Here is a 20,585-nt window from a genome sequence, read left to right as displayed (position 1 = left end):
GGATGTTCCTTCCACATATTCCTCATTGCCTACCCCGCTGTAGACGTACACTTTATGCTTTATTGGAGCCTACCGTCTATGGTACGCCTGGTAATTCCTCAACAGGATGGGAACAACAGAACTGAAGCCAACGGGCGCAGCATGTGCTATTTATACTGATGTTGACGTCGATAGTCGAACAGAGGCCCTCGATGGACATCGACTCTACGAGACAACACACTGCACCCCCTGTCAAACAAAATTGGCAAATCAGCTGAAGCTGGAAGGATAATTATCGTAAGATGAGGAATACGTGGGAGGAACATCCAATCTTAAGAACGGGTAAGTAACTTATTCTTTTATCAGCAAAATCTTGCAAAATGTAGTCACTACACAGCTACTCGCCGGGAGTTAACAGTGGTACCTACTAAACGACTAACAGTAGGGGTTCTGCCCCAAGTGTAGCATGGAGACAGCCAGCATCCAGGTGGTTGACTAAGACCCTCAGATCATGGATAAGGGAAACTCATGCATCCTTGTCTTACTTGACCTCTCGACTGTATTCGACACAGTCCATCACTGCATCCTCCTCGCCGACAGGATGAGATGTACTAGCACTGTCCTGAATTGGTTAACCTTCTACCTCTTGGACAGACACCAGGCCATCCAGATGATGTACATTGCGTTGTAACTTACTCCCAGTCTTCTTTGGAGTCCCGCTGGCTACATCCTCTTCCCCCATCTGCTTTAACCTTTACATGGAGCCTCTCCATACTCACCTCAAAGATCCTAATATAGCCATTCGTAAAATATGCAATAATACTCGGTTGTACCAGAGGATAAAAAGCCCACAGAACATCAGTCGGCTCTGCGATTACCTAGTCGTCACCCAGTCCTGTATGTTGAATGCCTACCTCCAAAATAAACCCGTTCAAGACCGAATTCATCCACATCAGTCCCCCAGCAACACAACCCATCCAACAATAGCTCAATGATTGCTCCTAGAAGGATTTGATCCGCAACTCTAAGATTCAGCAAAATGCTTAGGCTTCACCATAAACAGCAGCCTATCCTTCAAAACACACAGCCCAGAAGGCCCAAAGGCGTGGCTCCAAATCTCCACCCTTCGCAAAATGAAACCCTTCATCCTGCTGCAGAGTGTCTGGACTGTAGTGCAGACACTTGTGGTCTTGTCTATATATATATATGATATGATATGATGTGGCATTTATAACGTGCCTGTAAACAAGTGTTTCTAGGGTGTATCTGGGGTAACACCCTCCTGACGGGGATCCTAAAAGCAGTCCACTATGCTGTAGCATCCCTTATTACAGGTGTGTGAAATTGGACCGCAACACCCCCATCCTATGCAGAGTACATTGTCTTCCTCTCAAGGCAAGGTTACTGTTCAAGACTGCATGTCTTATCTACAAAGAAATCACCTGGTAGCACACTAGCGGTACCTGGCGACAAGGACGTCAATTCACCAAAATGCCTGGGGTAGCAGAAGTGACATCACACACAGTGATGTCATATGACCTTTGACCCTGGTGGCATCACATGAAATGACATTTAACCCCGATGTCATCACCTGAAGTGACTGACTGGTGTAAAACATAAGAAAGCTTACATTTCACAAAATACCAAATCGGCACTAAAGCAGACAAGACTTTTTAGATTCCCTGAACATTTTCACTGGGGTGCTGCTTTGACGTGCCATGTAGGGGGGGTCACGGTATGACAGAGGTAGGCCAAACAGACTAACATCGGCAAGGGGCACTACATGTATATGCCACTATAGCCTCATTCGGCCATTATTGCTGCACATGTCAGGTCTAGTAATCATATGTCTAGTAAAAACCCACATTCTCAGGTGCCTTCTCAAGTCTGTTATAGCCTTACAGCTTAGGTATGGTCAAAATATGTAAGTTACAGCTTTGTATATTCAGTTGCTTCTTTAATATTTGAATTGCATCCTCAAATGTCCAGTAATGCCATCCAATGTGAGCTAATGCCCTGTACCTGGTAAGGGATAAAGTCAGAGGATTAGCCAACTGACACTAAACAACAAACACCGTAATATGTAACAAGGAACCATTTATTTCTTCTTCTAACCACAATAAGACTTTAATCATAATGTCAAGTTTATAGTCTATATCCATCAATCACATTTTAATACAATCATTCATATCAAACAAACTGAAAGGGAACCCATGACACCTCAACGTGTTTTGATCCGTACGTGGTCCATCATCAGGAGGACCAATAGGCTGACCCCACAGTGCTGTACTCTTATATGGCACTGACCATAAAAGTTGTTGACCATACATTCCTGAAATTATATGGTGAGTGGCTTATACGATACACACCTATGACCTGCACACATAAATACCAGTGGTGAGCACTTAACCTGATGAAGTACTGTCCTAGCTATTTCTTCTTAAATGTGAATACCACAGCATGATACCATAGCCCACATGTAAACCTGATACAAATAGTGCTATATTTTCTTTTTAAAAAGACTGCCGGGGACAGTAGAGGGTGATGGGTAGATATACTGATAAATGTTTTCAACTGCACAATTGATAAAACAGCATTTTGTGTCGCAATTGGATAGGTCAGCGAGTTCAATGTTAATCTCTGACAAGTGCTAGCCTGTACGTTCCATGTTTGTTTATATTTCAGCATGGCTGACTCAGTCCTTCCTATTAAGGTTGATACACTAAGTACTATTACATTTTGTACTAATAACACCTATTTTTAAAGTGCTTAAAAGCTGGAGGTATCCGGAGTCAGACATGGAGTGCTATACATACAAATATTATATAATACCAACTATTTTACTTGGATATGGGAACATCCAGGCCACTTCAAAATGTGGGGTATTTTTTCCCAAAATGGTAGGCTCAAAAAATAAACTGAACAAGTTGACTCTGAATAAGCAGCTCTTCATCTGTAGCTACCACTCTGTCTGGTTTATACAGTCTTGCATATATGGCATATTAGAGAAAGCCAAACTTCACAACTTGATTTCCCAAAATAAAGCAGATTTTTAGAAGCCACTTTGTTTGTTTTCACACTGCCAGTGGTGGCTGGTGAATTTTTTAATTGATGATGCGTAAATATTTCACACAAATTTGCAAGAGCGACCGAGCGTAGCGAGGGAGGCTGAACCAACCAAGGATGGTCTCGGGGGGTGGGGATTCTGCCACTCCAAAATTTTTTTTTAATAATAGGTTGCAATGGTGTGTTATGCAGCACACTGTCTGTGAAAATTGGTTAAAAAGCCAGTCAGTTTTTTAAGTTAATTCATAAAAGAAATCCAATAGACATCACCAACAGTGCACACTAACATTTTCCAATGCATTTATATTATGCCTTTCTCACAATATATTCCAGTGGAAAAAAACATTTTCACACTGCCTGTGCCCATGCATTTAATGCTGACTGCACCTATATAAAACAGTATTCCCATATAAGTACATACTCATGTTGCGCATAACGGCAGTAATGGTACGATAAGAAAACATGTCTAGACTGGCTCTGACAATATATGCCAGTACTCACACACAAGAACATACTCCTGTTTGCTTTGCCATTAAAAATGCCACAATAGGAAAACATGTTTCAACTGGCTGCTTCAATGCAGACTACTCCAGAACATAGGGCCTCATTACGAGTCGGCCGGTAACTCTGCCGGTGCTTCCTGCAGGTTGCCGCCAGACTCATAACACTTTTCTGGCGCCTGATTTCCAGGTGCCACCGGGACATTACAAGTGTAAGTGATTTCAACCCAGCACTTCATCTAAGTCAATGCCTAGCGTGGGATGCACAATTGAAACCCTTAATTATATATTTTGTCTATAAGTTATTTTATTTCTGAATGATGTACCCTTATATCACGCCCCTCTCTTTGAATCCCCGGTCGCACTGAACCAGGATGCAGGCTGTTTTGCAAAGTTAAAAGATTTGTTTTATGGATTTGTACAATATATATAGATCAAACTATGTTAATGGTTTATACAATGATCACCAATGGGGTGATGTCACAATGAATCTCTTTAATCATATGGAGTTATATCAGGAAAAATAATGCAGCATGGAATAATACTTTCTGTGGGTTCAATCAAAATGCAATGTGATTACTCTTTCCCCCTGCACACTACTCAATCCCCCCAATATGCAGTATTAAGAAGAACGGCAGTACTTCAGTGAACATCCTCCTGCTAAGCATTCTAAAGGCAAAAATAAAACAGGGGTCACCCACTGTCTACGCTGCATTTATAGACCTGTTACAGGCGTTTGATAAAGTGGACAGAATACTCCTTTGGAGAAAGTTAAAACTTTGGAGCTGCCCTGAAGTAATTCTAAATCCTATAATAGCACTCCATACCAAGACTTCTTTTGCGTACGTCTGCACAGACAAGGCACACTCTCGAAAGAAATCCAAACAGAAAGGGGAGTGAAGCAAGGTTGCCCCTTGGCTCTGGCCCTATTTGTGGCCTTCCTTGTGGACTTTAAAGACTCGGAAGCAGATGTCCGTTCATTTCCCCCGAAACTAGGCAATATCAAGGTATCACGAATCTTATATGCAGATGACATGATACTTCTTGACCAGACACCTGTAGGCCTCCAATGAGAGCTGGACAACCTGGCCAAATACATGGCAACCAACAACCTCTTAATAAACAGCAGCAAGACCAAAATCATGATTTTTGCCAAGAATCGACAGCCTCAGAAAACGCCCAAAACCTGGTCAGTAAACAGAACGCAAATTGAAGTTGTTTTCCACTTCAAATACCTTGGAGTCATCATTGATGGCTCTTTACAGGAGGCCAAAATGCAACAATATCTCTTGGACAAAGTCAAAAATTTGACCTCGCAACTCAAGCTGATCGACCGAAAGTTTGGCAAATTCTCGCTGCTACCAGCTATTAGTTTTTACAAAGGCAAAATAGTTCCAGCTTTAACATACGGCATTGATGCCACAATCACCATGTCGACTTCTGTCTGGAGGAAACTCGAGGGATACATCTGGAAAACGGTCCTGGGTCTGCCAAACTCAATACCAATATCGGCGGTGAAAAGAGAGCTGGGACTGCTGTCGCTGAAAGCAACTGTCAGCGTGTCCTCATTGTCCATCTACAAGAAGACACTGATACAAGATGGTCTCCCGATTTTCAACATCATTGGCAATGAGTTCATGTCAACCAAATGCCAAGCACTCCAAAACTGGATCGCCCAGCAAAAAGACAAATTGAAAAACCTAGCATGCACAACAGATGACTTGATAGTGAATCCACAAAGAGTGATACAAAAGCTAAAAAACCAAGACTGGATAACTACAGGTGAGCATGCAGTGGCATTCAAGCTTCTGAAACATCTTCCTCCAACATACAATAAGTTAAAATGTCCTCTGGCTTATTGTACAAAATTTCCAGACAAAAAGCGGAGAAATATCTTCTTAAGAGCGCAGCTTAATCTTCTTCATACCTGAGAGATCCTAGCAATAAGAAGCCAAGCTAGTCTTACAACTTGTAGACTCTGCAAAACTCTGGATAATCAAGAAAAAGCTTGCCACCTGCTGTTAAATTGCCCAATCCTAAATCCAGAGCGCACAGCTTTCTTGGCTCCCTTGTGGGTCAACTCAGTGCTTGTAGAAGAAGACAAATGGTGGTGCCGCCTGATTTCGGTTGAAAATGCCCGCTGTGCGGTGGCAACAGCCAAACTTATGGAAGCAGCCTTTGCAAAAATAAACACAACCGACTCTAACCAACAACAAACCACAAGTGAACTCTAAGATACAGCTGACAATCCCTCTTCTGGATTCTGGATTCTCCCCTTTTGAGCACCTTAGATCAAACCCTTGTTCTTCCCTTCCTATGGAGGTTAACAATACAGCGACTTTCTGCTTGAAATAAGCACGCATAAACACAATATGTAACTACGAGATTCTTCGGGAGAGTGATCTCAATTTCAGTTTTCTTCTTCTTGTAAAAATCATTTTCATTTGATTATACACAAGTAAATAAATAAATAAATAAATAAGGTGATGGTTAACACCCAGCAAGGATGTTGGATCTTTTCTGATGTTTTGAACCATTATTTTACAATTTCATCAGCCAAGGAAAAACGGATTTCAGAGCACTTCTGGGTTTCCTTGCAATGAAGCACTGCCTTTCATGAAGTTTCCATATGCACTCTGTGGGCAGCCCAATGACAGGTTCTATCAGTGTGGTCTCCTGTTCCACCACTGACACAGGCAAAGTGGATTGGCAGCCAATTTTTCCAGTTTCACTGCGCAATTCTCAGAGGTTTAGCGTGCATAGGGCTTTTAGCGGCCATTTTGTTGGTTCTGGTGAAAGCAGCACATCGTGATGTCGCAGGGCAGAGCCTAGTGGGTCAATACATCCCACAAAAGTCCTGGCGGATCTGGAAGTCAGTGCCTCAAAATGTTAGTCTCAATTCCCATGGAGTCCCATAAGACTCCATGGGAATGGGGACTCAGAAGCACTGGCACCGTTGCCAACGGTGTCAGTGCTTCCATGACAATTCTGTTTTCCAGGACAGTTGCGCGCGGTAGGTCAGACCTGCTGAGCGCACAGGTCCCGGTAGGCAGAGTTATACTGTGGCGGTCTGGGAAAGGTGCGGGTAAGGTGCGACCGGCACCCTTATTTCCACACCGCCACAGCTGTAGTGAGGCCCATAAAATGGAATTCATGCCATTTCAGGAGGGTGCACATTGGCGGTAACTGCCCACCAGCCATGTCCGCCCTCCTGAGCGGGCATGAAAGCCATTCGCAGTCTGGGGTCCATCCGGGGTGCGAATTGCTTTCATTATTTTTCCCCAGGAGATTCGCTCTGCTTGCACAGCCAAAATGATGGCTGCCATCATATGGAAAAGGGACTAAGTCTCTTTTCCATGTCAATGGCGGCCGGGAGACGGGAGGAGCGCTAGGACCGGAGCACAGAGCTCCAGTCTCGCAGGTGAGTGGAGATGGAGGGTGGGGTGGGAAAGAGGATTGGGGGATTTTTGGGGGAGGTTGGGGTGGAGTGGCAACAAGGAGATGCTCCCTGTTGCCTTTCCACCTTGACAAAAATAAAATCAAACAAAATAAATGCCGCCGCCCGGGGAAGGGCCTCGGGTGACTAGGACAGCGGGCGGAGATTGTGTATTCTCACCCGCTGTTCCAGCGACCTGATTGGCTAAGCGCCCTTCCGCGGTTGCGAACAACACATCATGTTTGCTTCTTCATAGATGATCAGTAAACAAATGCCATGCCATAGTAAGATATTATAGCTAGACTGGCTGCATCAACATTCTAGTTTAGTTATGTAATGCTCATCAGGCCGGCTTTATCATAGAGGCCCAGTAAAAAATGTCATGCCTCAGTATGAAATGGCTAGACTGATTGCATAAAAATGCAATTCTAGCCACGTAATAACACTTCTCATGCATCCTTTATCATGCTTTTAAGGAAAGCGTGAGTGTTATTATATGCCTAGTCTGACCTTTCGGTGCAGTAAGTCTAGCCATTTCTTACTGTGGCATTACATTTTACTGTATACCTAAACCAGGTAAAGCACAAACCCCTTAAATTGACCCCTCACCAGGGTCAATATATTTATTTGGTCTGGGGTGCACCTAAATCTATTTATAAGAAGAGAGATGGATATTCTAAATTCCAGATAAATCTCTCATAATAGTACGCCAGTACACCGCGTAGCACGACGAATCAGATTGGGTTTTGTAAACTGAACATCTAAAGGAATGTGATTCGTACACAGACCCTGTTTATACCGGCGGATCGACATATATGTGGCTTTCGGTGAACCCAAGATAGGATCCAGCTCTTTTGACTGGGAATAATTGACCCAGTAATCGAGCCAATTAGAATTAAGTGCATTTGGTCTGGAGTTACACAAAAAGGTAGTAGAAGCGACAGATGAGTTTGCGTGCTATGCAGGGGCAAATTAGAGTGTATAATTCCTTTTACTTTGGAGTTGGTGGAATTATCCCCAATCCGTGGAAGAAGTATCACTTGCAGAGTTTTTAAATTGTATTGTTGTTCTATGAGTGTCAACCAAAGCACAAAAAAGTGTTGAAGAAACAAAAGTAGACGAAAGGTCATCCCCTGATGAATGTTCTACAAGCGTGGTGCTATGAACAGAAACATGTTGGGAATTTTAATATAGGGACACTTTGAGCGTAGGAGTTAATATTGTATTTTTCATTTATTCGTGTGATATTGTATTGAGTTATGATATTTGTGTTACTATGGGTGTCGTTGAAGTTTTAATTATTTTGATATAGAATTAATAAATGTAATTATTTTCTATATAACTTTTTAGGATTACTGTGTCCATTTTTTCGGGACAGTCAGTAAAAGAGAGAAGGTTCCCATCACCTATTATGAGAGATTTGTCTGGAATTTAGAATATCTATTACATTTTTACTGCCCTTCTATGCCTAGTGAAAATGTCTTGCCACAGAGTGGCCAGACTGATTTAATCAAAATGTGTTCTAGCCACGTAAAAAAAAACGTGTCGGCTTAGAGCCGAAGCATTGAAAGACAGTGTTCAGGGAGGACCTGAGAACGGAAATTGTAGAATACTTCGAAAATAACACTGGAAGCGTAGAATCGGCTGGCACTCTATGGGAGGCATTTAAGGTGGTGGTGAGGGGAGCAGCTATATCCAAATCGAAAGGGTTGAAAGGAGGCGTAACCAGGGATGGAATGGTCCCTCGGCCAATCGGCCCGTGGCTGATACGTAATGGGCAAGTTCCTGCCTGGGGGCCAGTTCCTGCCTGGGGGCAAAAGGATGATAGTGAAAACCAAAGGATGAGGTAAGTCTTCCTACGCCAGAGGTATAGAGGGTGAAGAGGGTGAAGAGCAGAGGTCCAAGGACTGTTCCTTGGGGGATGCCGATAGGAAGATGGATGGGATTAGAGGTTTGCGAGTTCCGGGTGATTTTAAAGGATCAATGATATGATATGATATGGTATTTATAATGCGCCTATACACAAGTCTTTCAAGGCGCGATGAGGCAGGGAGGGGGACAAAAGGAAGACCGACAACGATCCTACTAGGCCAGGTGTCATTCAGATCGCGCAAGTGCATGGGTAGAGGGGAAGGGAAAAGTGCAAGGGGAATGGGAGAGGGGAAAGTGCAGTACAGGGGTAGTAGAATAACAAGATAAATAATAAGGGCCAGCTGGTGGCAAGTGCAAGGTAAGTGCATACAAGTGCTGGGAAGGGGGGCTGTAGGGATACAGAGACAGTCCCGCAGTGCAGGGGTTGCCCGGTAGGCAGTGCAAGGGGAGAGTGGCTGGGCCAAGGACCGAGATCGGTGGGAGTGGCCCAGTTGTAGATTCAGTGCAATTTCAGTCAGGAATTTAGCAGGGGAGAGGGGGAAAGCAGAAGCAAAGAGGAAGGTTTTGAGGTGCTTCCGGAACCGGAGATGTTTCTCCTCAAGTTTCAGGGAGGCAGGAAGGCTATTCCAGAGGGAGGCCCCTGCCGCGGAGAGAGATCTACCCCCATCTCGTTGCTTGGAGAAGCAGCTGACCCTGAGGGAGTTGAAGGCGGATGAGTGAAGAGCTCGAGAAGGAAGATATTTAGGAAGAGAGAGTTGAAGGTATTTTGGCCCCAGGCCCCAGAAGGCCTTGTGTACAATGCAGAGGGTTTTTAACTTAATCCTCGCAGCCACTGGGAGCCAGTGTAGAGATTCCAGTCCTGGAGAGATACGGTCCCTGGGCTTGAGGCCAAGGACAAGTCTCGCAGTCCTGTTGTAGATGAGTTGCAGAGGGCGGAGCGTAGAGGCAGGCAGATTTAGATAGAGGCTGTTACAGTAGTCCAGTTTAGAGAGAACCAGGGCTCTGGAGACAGTGAGCTTCTGGGGGAAGGAGAAGAAAGGAAGGATACCTCTGAGGAGGTGCAGCTGGTAGTGTGACTTAGAGACGTCAGATATGTGAGGAGAGAAGGAGAGTGTGGAGTCGAAGATGACCCCAAGGTTTTTTGCCTTGCAGGTAGGAGCAGGAAGAGGGCCGAGAGAGGCCGGCCAGAGAGCTGCGGGGAAGGATGGAGTGGGTGTGCCGATGAGTAGAATCTCGGTCTTGCTGACATTAAGGCAGAGGTCATTGGCGGCACACCATTCCTGGATAGGAGACAGACAGTCAGAGATGAGGGAAGTAGAGGAGGTGGCTGAGGGTAGCCTGAAAATGAGCTGGGTATCATCCGCATAACACTGAAAGTTGGGGCAGAGAGCGGCGATGCGGTGGGCAAGGAGTGCAAGATACTGGTTGAACAGCCAGGGAGAGAGGTTAGATCCCTGGGGGACACCACAGGTAGAGAAAAAGATGTCAGAGAGGAAGGACCCCAGTTGGACCTGGGAGGGTCGATTGGAGAGGAAAGAGGTCATCCACTCCAGGGCCTGACCAGTGATACCCTGGTTATCATGGAGACGGTTGAGCAGAATGGCATGGTTGACAGTATCAAAGGCAGAAGAGAGATCGAGCAAAATGAGAACACACGAAGTGTTAGAGTCAAGGTTGGAGAGCAAGTCTTCATGGATGTTCAGTTTCCGTCCTTCTGGCGGCTCTGAAGCCAGACTGATGGTCATGTAGACTACCAACAGATTCAGCATGGAGATTAAGCTGGGAGATAGCCAGTTTCTCCAGGAGCTTGCCCAGGAAGGGAGTGATGGAGATTGGGCGATAGTTAGCCGGGCAGGAGGGGTCGGAAGAGGGTTTCTCAAGAAGAGGGTGCACAAGGGAGTGCTTAAGGGGGGATTGGAAGACTCCAGAGGCGAAGGAGTGATTGCAGAAGTCAGCCAGGGCAGGAGCCAGGGAGTTGATGTGGTCCTTGATAGTTTTGGAGGAACAGGGGTGAACCTGTTTTGACAAGACTTTCATAGATCGGACTTGTCTGGAAACCTCAACAGCAGAAAAAAGGGGAAAGGCAGAGAAGGAGGGAGGAGTGGTGGCTTCAGAAGGGACAGAGGAAGAGCAGGGAATAGAGGGAGGGAGGTGATAGGAGGAGAGGGAGGACAGGATGTACTGAGTTTTAGAAATGAAGTGAGAGGCCAGTGCCATGCAGAGGGCCTGGGAGGGGACAGGCGAAGTAGAGACTGCAGGGTTGGCCAGTTCCTTGCAGATTTTAAAGAGTTCAGCCAAATTGTAACATGCCGCAGAGATGCGGGCTTGGATAAGGGCTCTCTTCTTGGTGAGAACGGAGAGCCGGTATTGCCTTTGGAGCAGGCGGCAGGCCAGTTTGTCAGAGGATGAACATGAAGCACGCCATTTCCTCTCAGCCACCCTGCACTTGCGTTTTTTTAGGGTGACGAGATCCGAGTCATACCAGGAGTTATATTTGGCTTTGGGCTTCAGGAGGATTCTCATGACAGGGGCAAGGATATCAAGAGTATCAGATATAGCAGAGTGGAGAGTGGAGAGGGCTGTGTCAGGGTGGGAGTCAGCCGAAGGGGTCAGGGGATGAGAAGGTGCGGCGAAAGCCTCAACTGACACGCGCTTCATGGGTCGGATGACCGAGAAGGGGGGTGGCAGTGATGAAGGTGGCTTTACCTGAGCGGTATGGAAGGTGAGGTGGGAAGAGAGGAGAAAGTGATCACTCCAGGAGAGAGGAGTGGTGAGAGGGATAGAGAGGGGAAGGTCTGAAGAGAGTGTGCCCTCCAGAATGAGTCGGGCCAGAGGCAAGAATGGTGAGTGAGAGAGAGTCGCAGAGGTCGCGAAAGAGTTCAGTGGGGGGACAGGAGGCATCCAGGTGGATGTTGAAGTCTCCAAGAAGGAGGAGTTGAGTGGTTGAGGCCAGGAGTGAGGAGGAGAGGTCCGCCCACTCAGAGAGGAAGGAAGAAATCCGACCAGGTGGCCGATAGATCAATCTTTCAGGTAGGAGATGATCCAAGCAAGAGCAGATTTGGGAAACCCAAGGGCCTGGAGAGTGAGGAGAGAGGAGTAGTTGACAGTGTCAAAAGCTGCAAAAGGGTCCAAAAGGATCGTGTATAGAAGAGAGTTTGGAGAGTGATGAGCACTGGAGAGAAAGTTGGGGGCATGCATGCGTGCAGTCTCAGTGGAGTGTTTACTACAGAAGCCAATTTGAAGGCGATCTCGAAGGCCATTATCATTAAGGTACTTAGTGATCCGGTAAGACAGTTAGAGACTTGAAGGAGGCAGGGAAGAGTCCAGCAGAGAGAGAGAGGGATCAGAGAGATGAGGGCAAGTGATTGAGACTAGGTCTTTGAACATTTAGGTAGTAAAAGGGTCGATAAAAGTGCAAGATGGGTTGGCACTGCAAAGGATGAATTCTAATTCAATTGATGTTTAATTAATATAGTGCTTTCAGCAAAGCACTTTACAGAGAAGATATTTACATACAATATCAACCAAGTGAAGTTGGTACTCATTTATCGACTTTGAAAGGATGAAAGGCTGAGTTGGCCTTGTTGGGATACGAAACTGTATCCTGCGGATCACAGCAGCAAGTGCAAAAACTGCAGAGCTATCGTACCAGTTGGTAATTGGAGAGATGGGGAGAAGTAGTTGAACGTAGAAGACGTAGGCGGAGAGCTGGTTGACAGAAGCAGGGATAGGGAGGCATGTGAGAGTGTTAAGAATTTTCGATAATTTAGAGCAAAGGTAGTGAGCAAAGTCTTTAGCAGCAAGTGAGGAGGCGATGGATATCGACTTGGGAGGTGAGAGCAATGCTTGGAGGGTAGATGAACGTTTGTGGCGGGATTAGGGTTATGAAGGATGGATGTTGGAGGGTTGGCAGAGTCAAGCTCAGAGGTTAGGGCAGGAAGTAGGGAAGGTGTCCGTAATATGCGCCAGCATTTATTTATTTATTTATTTTAATTTTTGTAACGCGCCAACATGCCCGCGGGCCTCAGGGCGCACACAGAACAAAACAAGGACGAACACAACAGGCATGAAAACAGAAGGATAGAGGATTATTCCAAGTTGAAGAAGTGAGTCTTTATAGCACGTTTGAACACGGTATAGCTTTGGATCTGCCGTATCCTTGCTGGAAGTGTGTTCCAAAGAAGGGGACCCTGAGCATCAAGGGTAGTACCTCCAAATTTGGCTGTCCTGAATTTAGGATGTTTGAGAATGATCGCAGAGGAAGAGCGAAGGTTCCTCACATTGGGATTGGTACTAATGCGGGATGACAGATAGATGGGGCTGCTTAGACTGAGGCATTTGTGGGTCGTGGTAAGCATCTTATGTGTTATGCGGTGTTTGACGGGAAGCCAGTGGAGTTTTTTCCTGAATGTGGAAATGTGTGTACGACGAGACTGATTGAAAATATTACGCACAGCATTATTCTGCGAAACTTGTAGAGATATAACTATCTTGGCTTTTGGATATAACTCTTCCCATTTGAATGTTTTAATTCACAGATGCAAGGAACCTGCCAGCCTGCGGCCCGAGCCATGCTGTCCCGCAGCCATCTGGATTCTATTATGAAGATGTCTGGAAAACCCTGGCCTGTTCACACAAGAGATTTTCCACTCCACCTGAGGCCAGCAAATGCCTGAAGGGGAAGATTATACACATGTTTGGGGACTCCACCTTAAGGCAGTGGTGGGAATATCTGCTAGACTTCATTCCGTGTAAGAAGGCTGTACAGCCAACCTCTTCACCACACTTTTGTTCCCCTCGCACCTCTGCCTACTCTGACTTTCTCGGCCTCCTCTTTTTAAGACTGACATCCTGAAACTTTGGCCTTCTCTCTATAACTTCCTTTCCTTCTGATCAATTTCTTCTCATACCTATCCCCCTCAATAGCTACGCTTTGAGACTGCCACCCTGGTTGACTGCTACCCGCCTAGACCTCCATACTCTCAATGCTGCTCCCTCAGACATTATAGCTAAGCTGTTACACTTTTTAGATTTGAACTGAGGGGCCTCTTGCAATGATGCTTGAAATGTTGGCCCAATTTGAGTTGTCTTTAGAAGTCATTGATTTGCAGGCATATTTGTATGGTTGCACCAGGAAATTGTTCAATTGTCCAGCATTAGATCTCTCATAGATTAACATGCTTTGGATAAATCCCCTACGCCAGGCTGGGAATCCTCAGTATTAGAAAATCAATGTAAACTCTATCAGAAGTTTAGCTATACAGCTTATGGCCCTCATTTTGGTCCATTGAACTCTGACCAATTAGGGCAATTAGGGCAAGCACCGCCACATGAAACCATCTTCTGATTCTTACAGCATGTCGTGTGCGTGGGAGTCCTCACTGTTTCAGTTGGAACAGATGTCTGAATCTTTTCACTTGCTTCAACGTTTTCAGAGGAACGTTCTGGCACTTCAACCTATGTTTTTCTCAGCCTGCTGAGAGTTTATTTCTCTCATTTTGTGAGTGAAGCCTTTTCTCATGGCTGAGGAAAGAGATACTCAAGATCCAGCCAAACCTGGCAAGTCACTCTTCAAGGAATGTGGCAAATGTCACAAAAAGAACATATTCCTTAGGACCCTCATGAGTATTTCATCTAGTGGATACACCCAGACCTTATTCCAGAAAATTGTAGGTTCTGCAGTAGATTTTCACGTAAAACACTTCAGGACAGGAAGAGACACCTGCTTCTTTTCTTCAGTGAGAATGAGGTACAAACCTCAGATGAGGAGTCCTCCTAACTGCCCCTTGGTCTATGGAGGGAATGGAGTCGAGGGTCAAACCACACCTCCAAGAAAAGGCCCATTGATAAAATGTGTTGTGTGCAAATTACTTATGCTGCTAGTTTTTACCAGATGAATCTCAGAGGCACTTTTGTTTTTAACGCTTCCTACTTAACGTTCTTCTAGAACAATTCAATTTAAACTGTGTGTTTTAGCCTTTTACTATGCTGTTTTAAATTGATTTTGCTTTTAAACTTGCAATTTGCACTTTGTTTCCCTATCAATGCACTGCCGTTTTGCACACATCACACCAATAATCTCCTCCAAACCTATCAATCCGAGTTCAGACTCAGATGCAGCACAGAAACGGCAACCATACAGGTGGTCGGCGACACCCTCAACATCGGCCGCCGTGCCTCCTGGTTCTACTCGACCTCTCAGCCAATTTTGACACAATAGACCACCACCGTGCTCAAGGACACCCTACATTGGCACATGGGGATCAGCGACCTTGTCCTTCGCAGCTTCAGGGCGGACCTCGCCACCCGCCAGCAGTTTGCTCAGATGGACTCCTCTAGATCACCAATGGTACCTGTCGCCTGTGAAATCCTGCAGTGTTCTATATGCTCCCCAGTGATCTTCAATCTATACATGGAGCTGCTAGGAGCACTCCTACCCACACACAAAATCCACAGCTACCAATACGCCGACGACATACAGCTATACCTCAAGATTGACTCCATCAAGGACATCCAAAGGCTCAAAACCTGCCTATCGCTGATCCAGTCTTGGATGTTCAGTGCATACTTCAAGCTCAACCCCTCCAAGACCGAATTCCTACTCCTCACCAACAACACTGAACACCGAACACCCAGACATACAGACCTGGCTATCAACCATGAACCCTGAGGGCTTCACACCAGAGCTCACCTCCTGCGCCAAGTCCCTTGGGTTCCACATCTACAAACAGCTCTCCTTCAAACATATAGTTAAGAAAACTCAGAGTACTTGGTATCAGCTCTCCCTCCTGTGGAATGTCAAGCCCTTTCTCCCTCCAGACAGCTCTAGATCCACCGTTCAAGCACTGGTCCTATCCGTCCTGGATGGGGGCAATGCCCTCCTTGAAGGCCTCCCGTCGTCCTCCCTTGTGCCCCTGAGAAGTGGCCGTATGCCTCATCAAGGGTCTACGCATATATGACCATATCACCCTGGCCCTCATCAACCTTCATTGGCTCCCACTGCACATACAAATCACCTTCCAGTCTTGCTGCATCATCTATAAGGCAGTCGCCCTCAAGTCACCCAGCTATCTCGTGAGAAATTCAGCATCTCCAGCAGATAGCACATATAAAACTGTGGCAGGTGCTGGCGGATGGAGCATCCAGGGGCACATTGACGGGTGCTGGCTGCTGTAGCTGCAAAGGGGCACTGTGTCAGGTGCTAGCTGCTGTTGCTGACAGGGGGCACTGTGGTGGGTGGTCACTCCAGCACACCACCAGAAGCCCCCTACGCCACCTGACTTTCTAGATGCCGTCCTCCCCTCTCTGCAACCATGTACAGCTGTACCCCTCCTCTGTGCCACTCTGTTTTCTACCCCCTGCTGTATATCTGTTCTGTTGTTACCTCTGAAAAGTGTTCTGTTATGTATTCCTTGCACCTTTTGCTTTGGAAATTGTGCTGCCCAAGTGTTACTTTGAGTTTGGCTAATGTTTTTTTTGCTGTTCTGTGACGTCGATCTGTGCCCCCCCCCTCCTCCCATAGCCCTCTTCCTGGTCCCCTTGCTCCCTCCCTCTGCCCACCAGCCCACTCCGACCTCTGATTGGGCCTAATGCCTTTTTAAGTGAAGCACCTATGGCAGCGATTGGCCGGGCAGCCCTCTGTTAAGGGCCCAAAGTAAAGGCCAACTCCTGAGGAAGCAACTCCATAGGCGTAGGACATGGAGAGCACAGAGGGGAAAAATACCCCCCATGATTTTAAGTGGGGGGGAGGGGTAGAATGCCATTTAACCCCCCCCAGAATAAAAGTGTTTGTTGGGTCATGCACAAACTCAGTGCAGTGCACTGCAAACGTTTGGAGGCTGCTGCAGCCGTCACTGCATGCGTGCAAAAGTTCTTCTGTAGACTGCACGCTAAAGGTACATTTATTTGCTCACAGCTCGCTCATGCATGCCGCGCGCCTGTGCATTTGGAACGTGCTCGGGCCACCGGGGTAAAAACTGCACGTGCCTCTGTGCAGTGCACTGCTGCGCATCCTCAGCCTGCATTTTTTTCCAGAAGGAAGGGAGCAGCCCACGCCAGGCAGCGACGCGTGCTCTCGTCGTGCTGACTGAGAACTTGAAGGCCGGGCCAGCCTCCGCTGACAGCGTTATGGAGGAGGCAGAGAGAGACAGAGACTCTACTCGACAGCTAAGAGCTAGCTAAGGTAAGTCAAGATCCCCCTTTGCCCATTGCTCCCCCAGTGCCCCTTGTGCCCTCAAGAGCCCTTGCTTCTCCTATTCCAGCCCTGTGCTCCTTGCTTCCCAGTGTTTCTTGTGTACCCAGTGCCCCTGTACCCCAGTATCGTTTGTACCTGCAGTACCTGTTGCATTGTTATGGAAACTCCATGTGCCCTCCAATGCCCCATCAGCTTTGCCAGTGCTCTAGGCAGCCCTCCAATTGCCCATGTTCCCCAGGGTTCCTTGTTCCCCCAGTTCTCCTTCCACGCTCTTTGGTTCCCCAGAGGTCTGTATTCTCCCCAGTGCGTCTTGCTCCCACAAAGGACTCCTTACATCCCACAGTGCTCCTTTAGCTCACTCCCACTGTTTCTTCTGTCAGGAAGCATTCTGCACCCGTAACCCCTGTGCCCGTTCCAATCCCCAACATACACATTTAGAAAGTCAGACCAACTGTCTTTGCTCAAGCTTGTTGCATCACTCGCTAGCTCCTCTGCATCTTCTAAGAGAATGTCCAATGAAAGTAAGCAGCCCTTCACTTGTGGCAGTTCTTGGCTGCTGGAGCTGCCAGAGAGCACTGTGGCAGGTGCTGGCTACTGTTGCTGCCACGGGGCACTATGGCAGGTCTTGGTTGCTGGATCTGCCGGTGGCTCTGTGGCAGGTCTTAGCTACTGTTGCTGCCACGGGGCTCTTTCGCAGGTCTTGGCTGCTGGAGTTGCCGCAGGTCTTGGCTGCTGAGCTGACATGGGGCACTGTGGCAGGTGCTGGATGTTATTGCTGCCAAGGGCCACTGTGGCAGAGGAGGGCTGCTGTTGTGGCCACAGGACACTGTGGCAGGTCTTGGCAGCTGAAGCTGCTGGGGGCCCTTTGGCAGGCCTTGGCTGCTGGAGCTGCCTCAGGCACTGTGGCAGACCTTGGCTGCTGAGATGTCAGGGGGCACTGTGGCAGGTTTTGGCTGATGGAGCAGCTAGGGCTACTGTGTCAGGTGCTGACTGCTGTTGCAGCTAGGGGGCAGGTGCTGGCTCCTGGGGAATAGTAGGGGGCACTGTGGCAGGTGCTGGCTCCTGGGGAATACTAAGGGGCACTGTGACAGGTGCTGGCTGCTGGAGCTACCATATAAAACTGTGGCAGGTGCTGGCGGATGGAACATCCAGGGGGACATTGACGGGTGCTGGCTGCTGTAGCTGCAAAGGGGCACTGTGTCAGGTGCTAGCTGCTGTTGCTGACAGGGGGCACTGTGGTGGGTGGTCACTCCAGGAGCTGCCATGGGGCACTTTGGCAGGTCTTGGCTGCAGTTGCTGCCAGGGGGCACTGTCAGGCAATGGATGCTGTACATGCAAGGGGCACTGTGACAGGTGCTGGCTGATGAAGGTAACAGGGGGCACTGTGGCAGGTGCTGGTGGCTGGAGCTGCCATATCACACTGTGGCAGGTGCTGGCGGATGTAGCTGCCAGGGGTACCGTGACGGTGCTGGCTGCTGGCCCTGCCAGGGGCACTGTGGCAGGTGCTGGCTGCTGTTGCTAACAGGGGGCACAGTGGAAGATGCTCGCTCTAGGAGCTGCGATGGGGCACTGTGGCAGGCCTTGGCTGCTGGAGCTGCCTCAGACACTGTGTCAGGCAATGGATGCTGGACATGCAAGGGGCACTGTGGCAGGTCTTGGCTGCTGTTGCTGACAGGGGGCACTGTAGTATTTTGTACGCTCCAGGAGCTGCCAGTGGCCACTGTGGCAGGTCTTGGCTGCAGTTGCTGCCAGGAGGCACTGTATCAGGCAATGGATGCTGGACATGCAAGGGGTGCTGTGGCAGATGCTGGCTGATGAAGTTGGCAGCGGGCACTGTCAGGCGCTGGCTACTGGAGCTGCCAGCGAGCACTGCGGTAGTTTCTGGAGGATGGAGCTTCCAGGGGACCTGTGACGGGTGATGGCTGCTGAAGCTGCCAGGCGGAACTGTGGCAGGTGCTATTGCTGCTGTTGCCGCCAGGAGCACTGTGACGGGTGCTGGTTGCTGGGGCTAGCAGGGGGTACTGTAAGAGGTGCTTGATGCTGGGGCTAGCAGGGGTCACTGTTGCAGGTCTTGGCTGCTGTTGCGCTAGAGGGCACTGTGGCAGGTGCTCGCTCCAGGAGCTGCCAGAGGAAATTTTGCCATTCATGCCCATCTACCACCCTCATCGAATGTTTTATTAAAACATTTGTGGTAATTGTCATGTTAACACACACAACGGCAGTAAAAAGCCTGTGGAACCAATGTGCATACAGGGCACAGACTGGTTACATTCCTATCCACGAAAATTTTACAATAAGACTAACCAGCAAAAGTTATCAAAATTCTTGCATCAGCAGACAGGATGTAAGTCTCTGTTACAACTCACAACACTTAGAATTACTTGACACAAGAATTATTGATTTCTCAATAAGACTTATTAGTAGAAGCTACAGAAACTAGTATTTGAATGAAAGCCTTTATCTCTTGCATTTACATTGTTATAAGGAAGCCTAGTCTTGAATCAAGACCAAGGGCAGTGTGTATATATATATATATATATATATATATATATATATATATATATATATATATATATATATATATATATATATATATATATATATATTACATGGCCACGGTAGTGGCCATGTAGTTATGGTTAAGTTGCTGTTTCCTGTTTCCATAGGAAGAGCACTTTTTGGGCGGCTTATAACTTCGCTCTCCCTGGACGGATCCTCACCAAACTTTGCAAAAAAAGTAGTTGGGTCACTCTGAATCATTTTGCAAAGTTTAGTGATGATTCGTCCAGGGGGGGAAAAGTTATAGGGAGGGTCCCAAAACTTTTTTTTTTCCCATAGACTGAATGGGAAAAAACTTTGCGCACGGCTACAGCCCGAACCGCTGGACGGATTTACACCAAATTTGCAGCAGGAGCGGCGGCCTGGTCCCAAAAGCGAGCTTTTGTAAATTTGGTGTAAATCTGTCCAGTAGTTTCTTTAAAAATGACCAAAATGTAAGGCAAAAAAATTAGTGATATCTGCGTTTGCTTCGCGGACGGACTTCCCTGTTCGCTCCCCGGACAGCACCCCGATTGGCCCATGGCCTTGCGTCATGTCTGCGGACCTGCAACGTGTTCGCTGATTGGACGGCGAGGGGCGTGGAGCGCATCAGATTTTCTGTGGCGCCCGCCATCTTGTATTCGCAGTCGACCGCGTACAGCGCAGTGAAACGTGGATAAAAAATTGTATTTAGTGCCGTGTGTTGGTGTGTAAGAGTGTTTGGGAGTATGAGATAGGTTCAATGTTTTGTTTTTTTATGTGCTAGACGTTTTTGTTGCGTTCGATTTGTCCGCAGAGAACACGGCTGTTCTGACATTTTGTAAATAAACTAAATGGTGGGGTGTTTAGAGGACGGAGTATGTGTCATTTTTGTTCGCAAGGAAGGTAAAAATGAGCTATGAACACTCGCGGTGTACTTAATTGTTCGTAAATACACAAACTGGGGGTGTCCTCAGGACGCTGTCCGTATTATAATCTGTCTAATTGAATGTGTTCTAAG

The 20,585-nt window shown here is 47.3% G+C and overlaps 1 protein-coding gene across 3 annotated transcripts in view; it reads left to right on the top strand.

The window, feature by feature from the left end:
* Positions 1-20,585, top strand: part of LOC138568036 (NXPE family member 3-like) — a 770,737-nt gene that overhangs the window by 624,415 nt on the left and 125,737 nt on the right. For 2 of the 3 annotated variants that reach the window (XM_069646416.1, XM_069646415.1), the window contains exon 4: positions 13,392-13,604. In XM_069646416.1, coding sequence (XP_069502517.1) covers positions 13,392-13,604 — 213 coding nt within the window. Of the gene's footprint in view, positions 1-13,391; positions 13,605-16,768; positions 17,036-20,585 lie in introns of all 3 variants that reach the window. The other variant, XM_069646417.1, reaches the window with a different exon arrangement.

The sequence above is a fragment of the Ambystoma mexicanum genome, chromosome 1p (genome assembly GCF_040938575.1).
Source record: "Ambystoma mexicanum isolate Mex_15411 chromosome 1p, UKY_AmexF1_1, whole genome shotgun sequence".
In the NCBI taxonomy this organism is placed as follows: domain Eukaryota; kingdom Metazoa; phylum Chordata; class Amphibia; order Caudata; family Ambystomatidae; genus Ambystoma; species Ambystoma mexicanum.
Note: the sequence above shows the minus strand (reverse complement) of the source record. Positions and strands in the feature narration are given on the sequence as shown.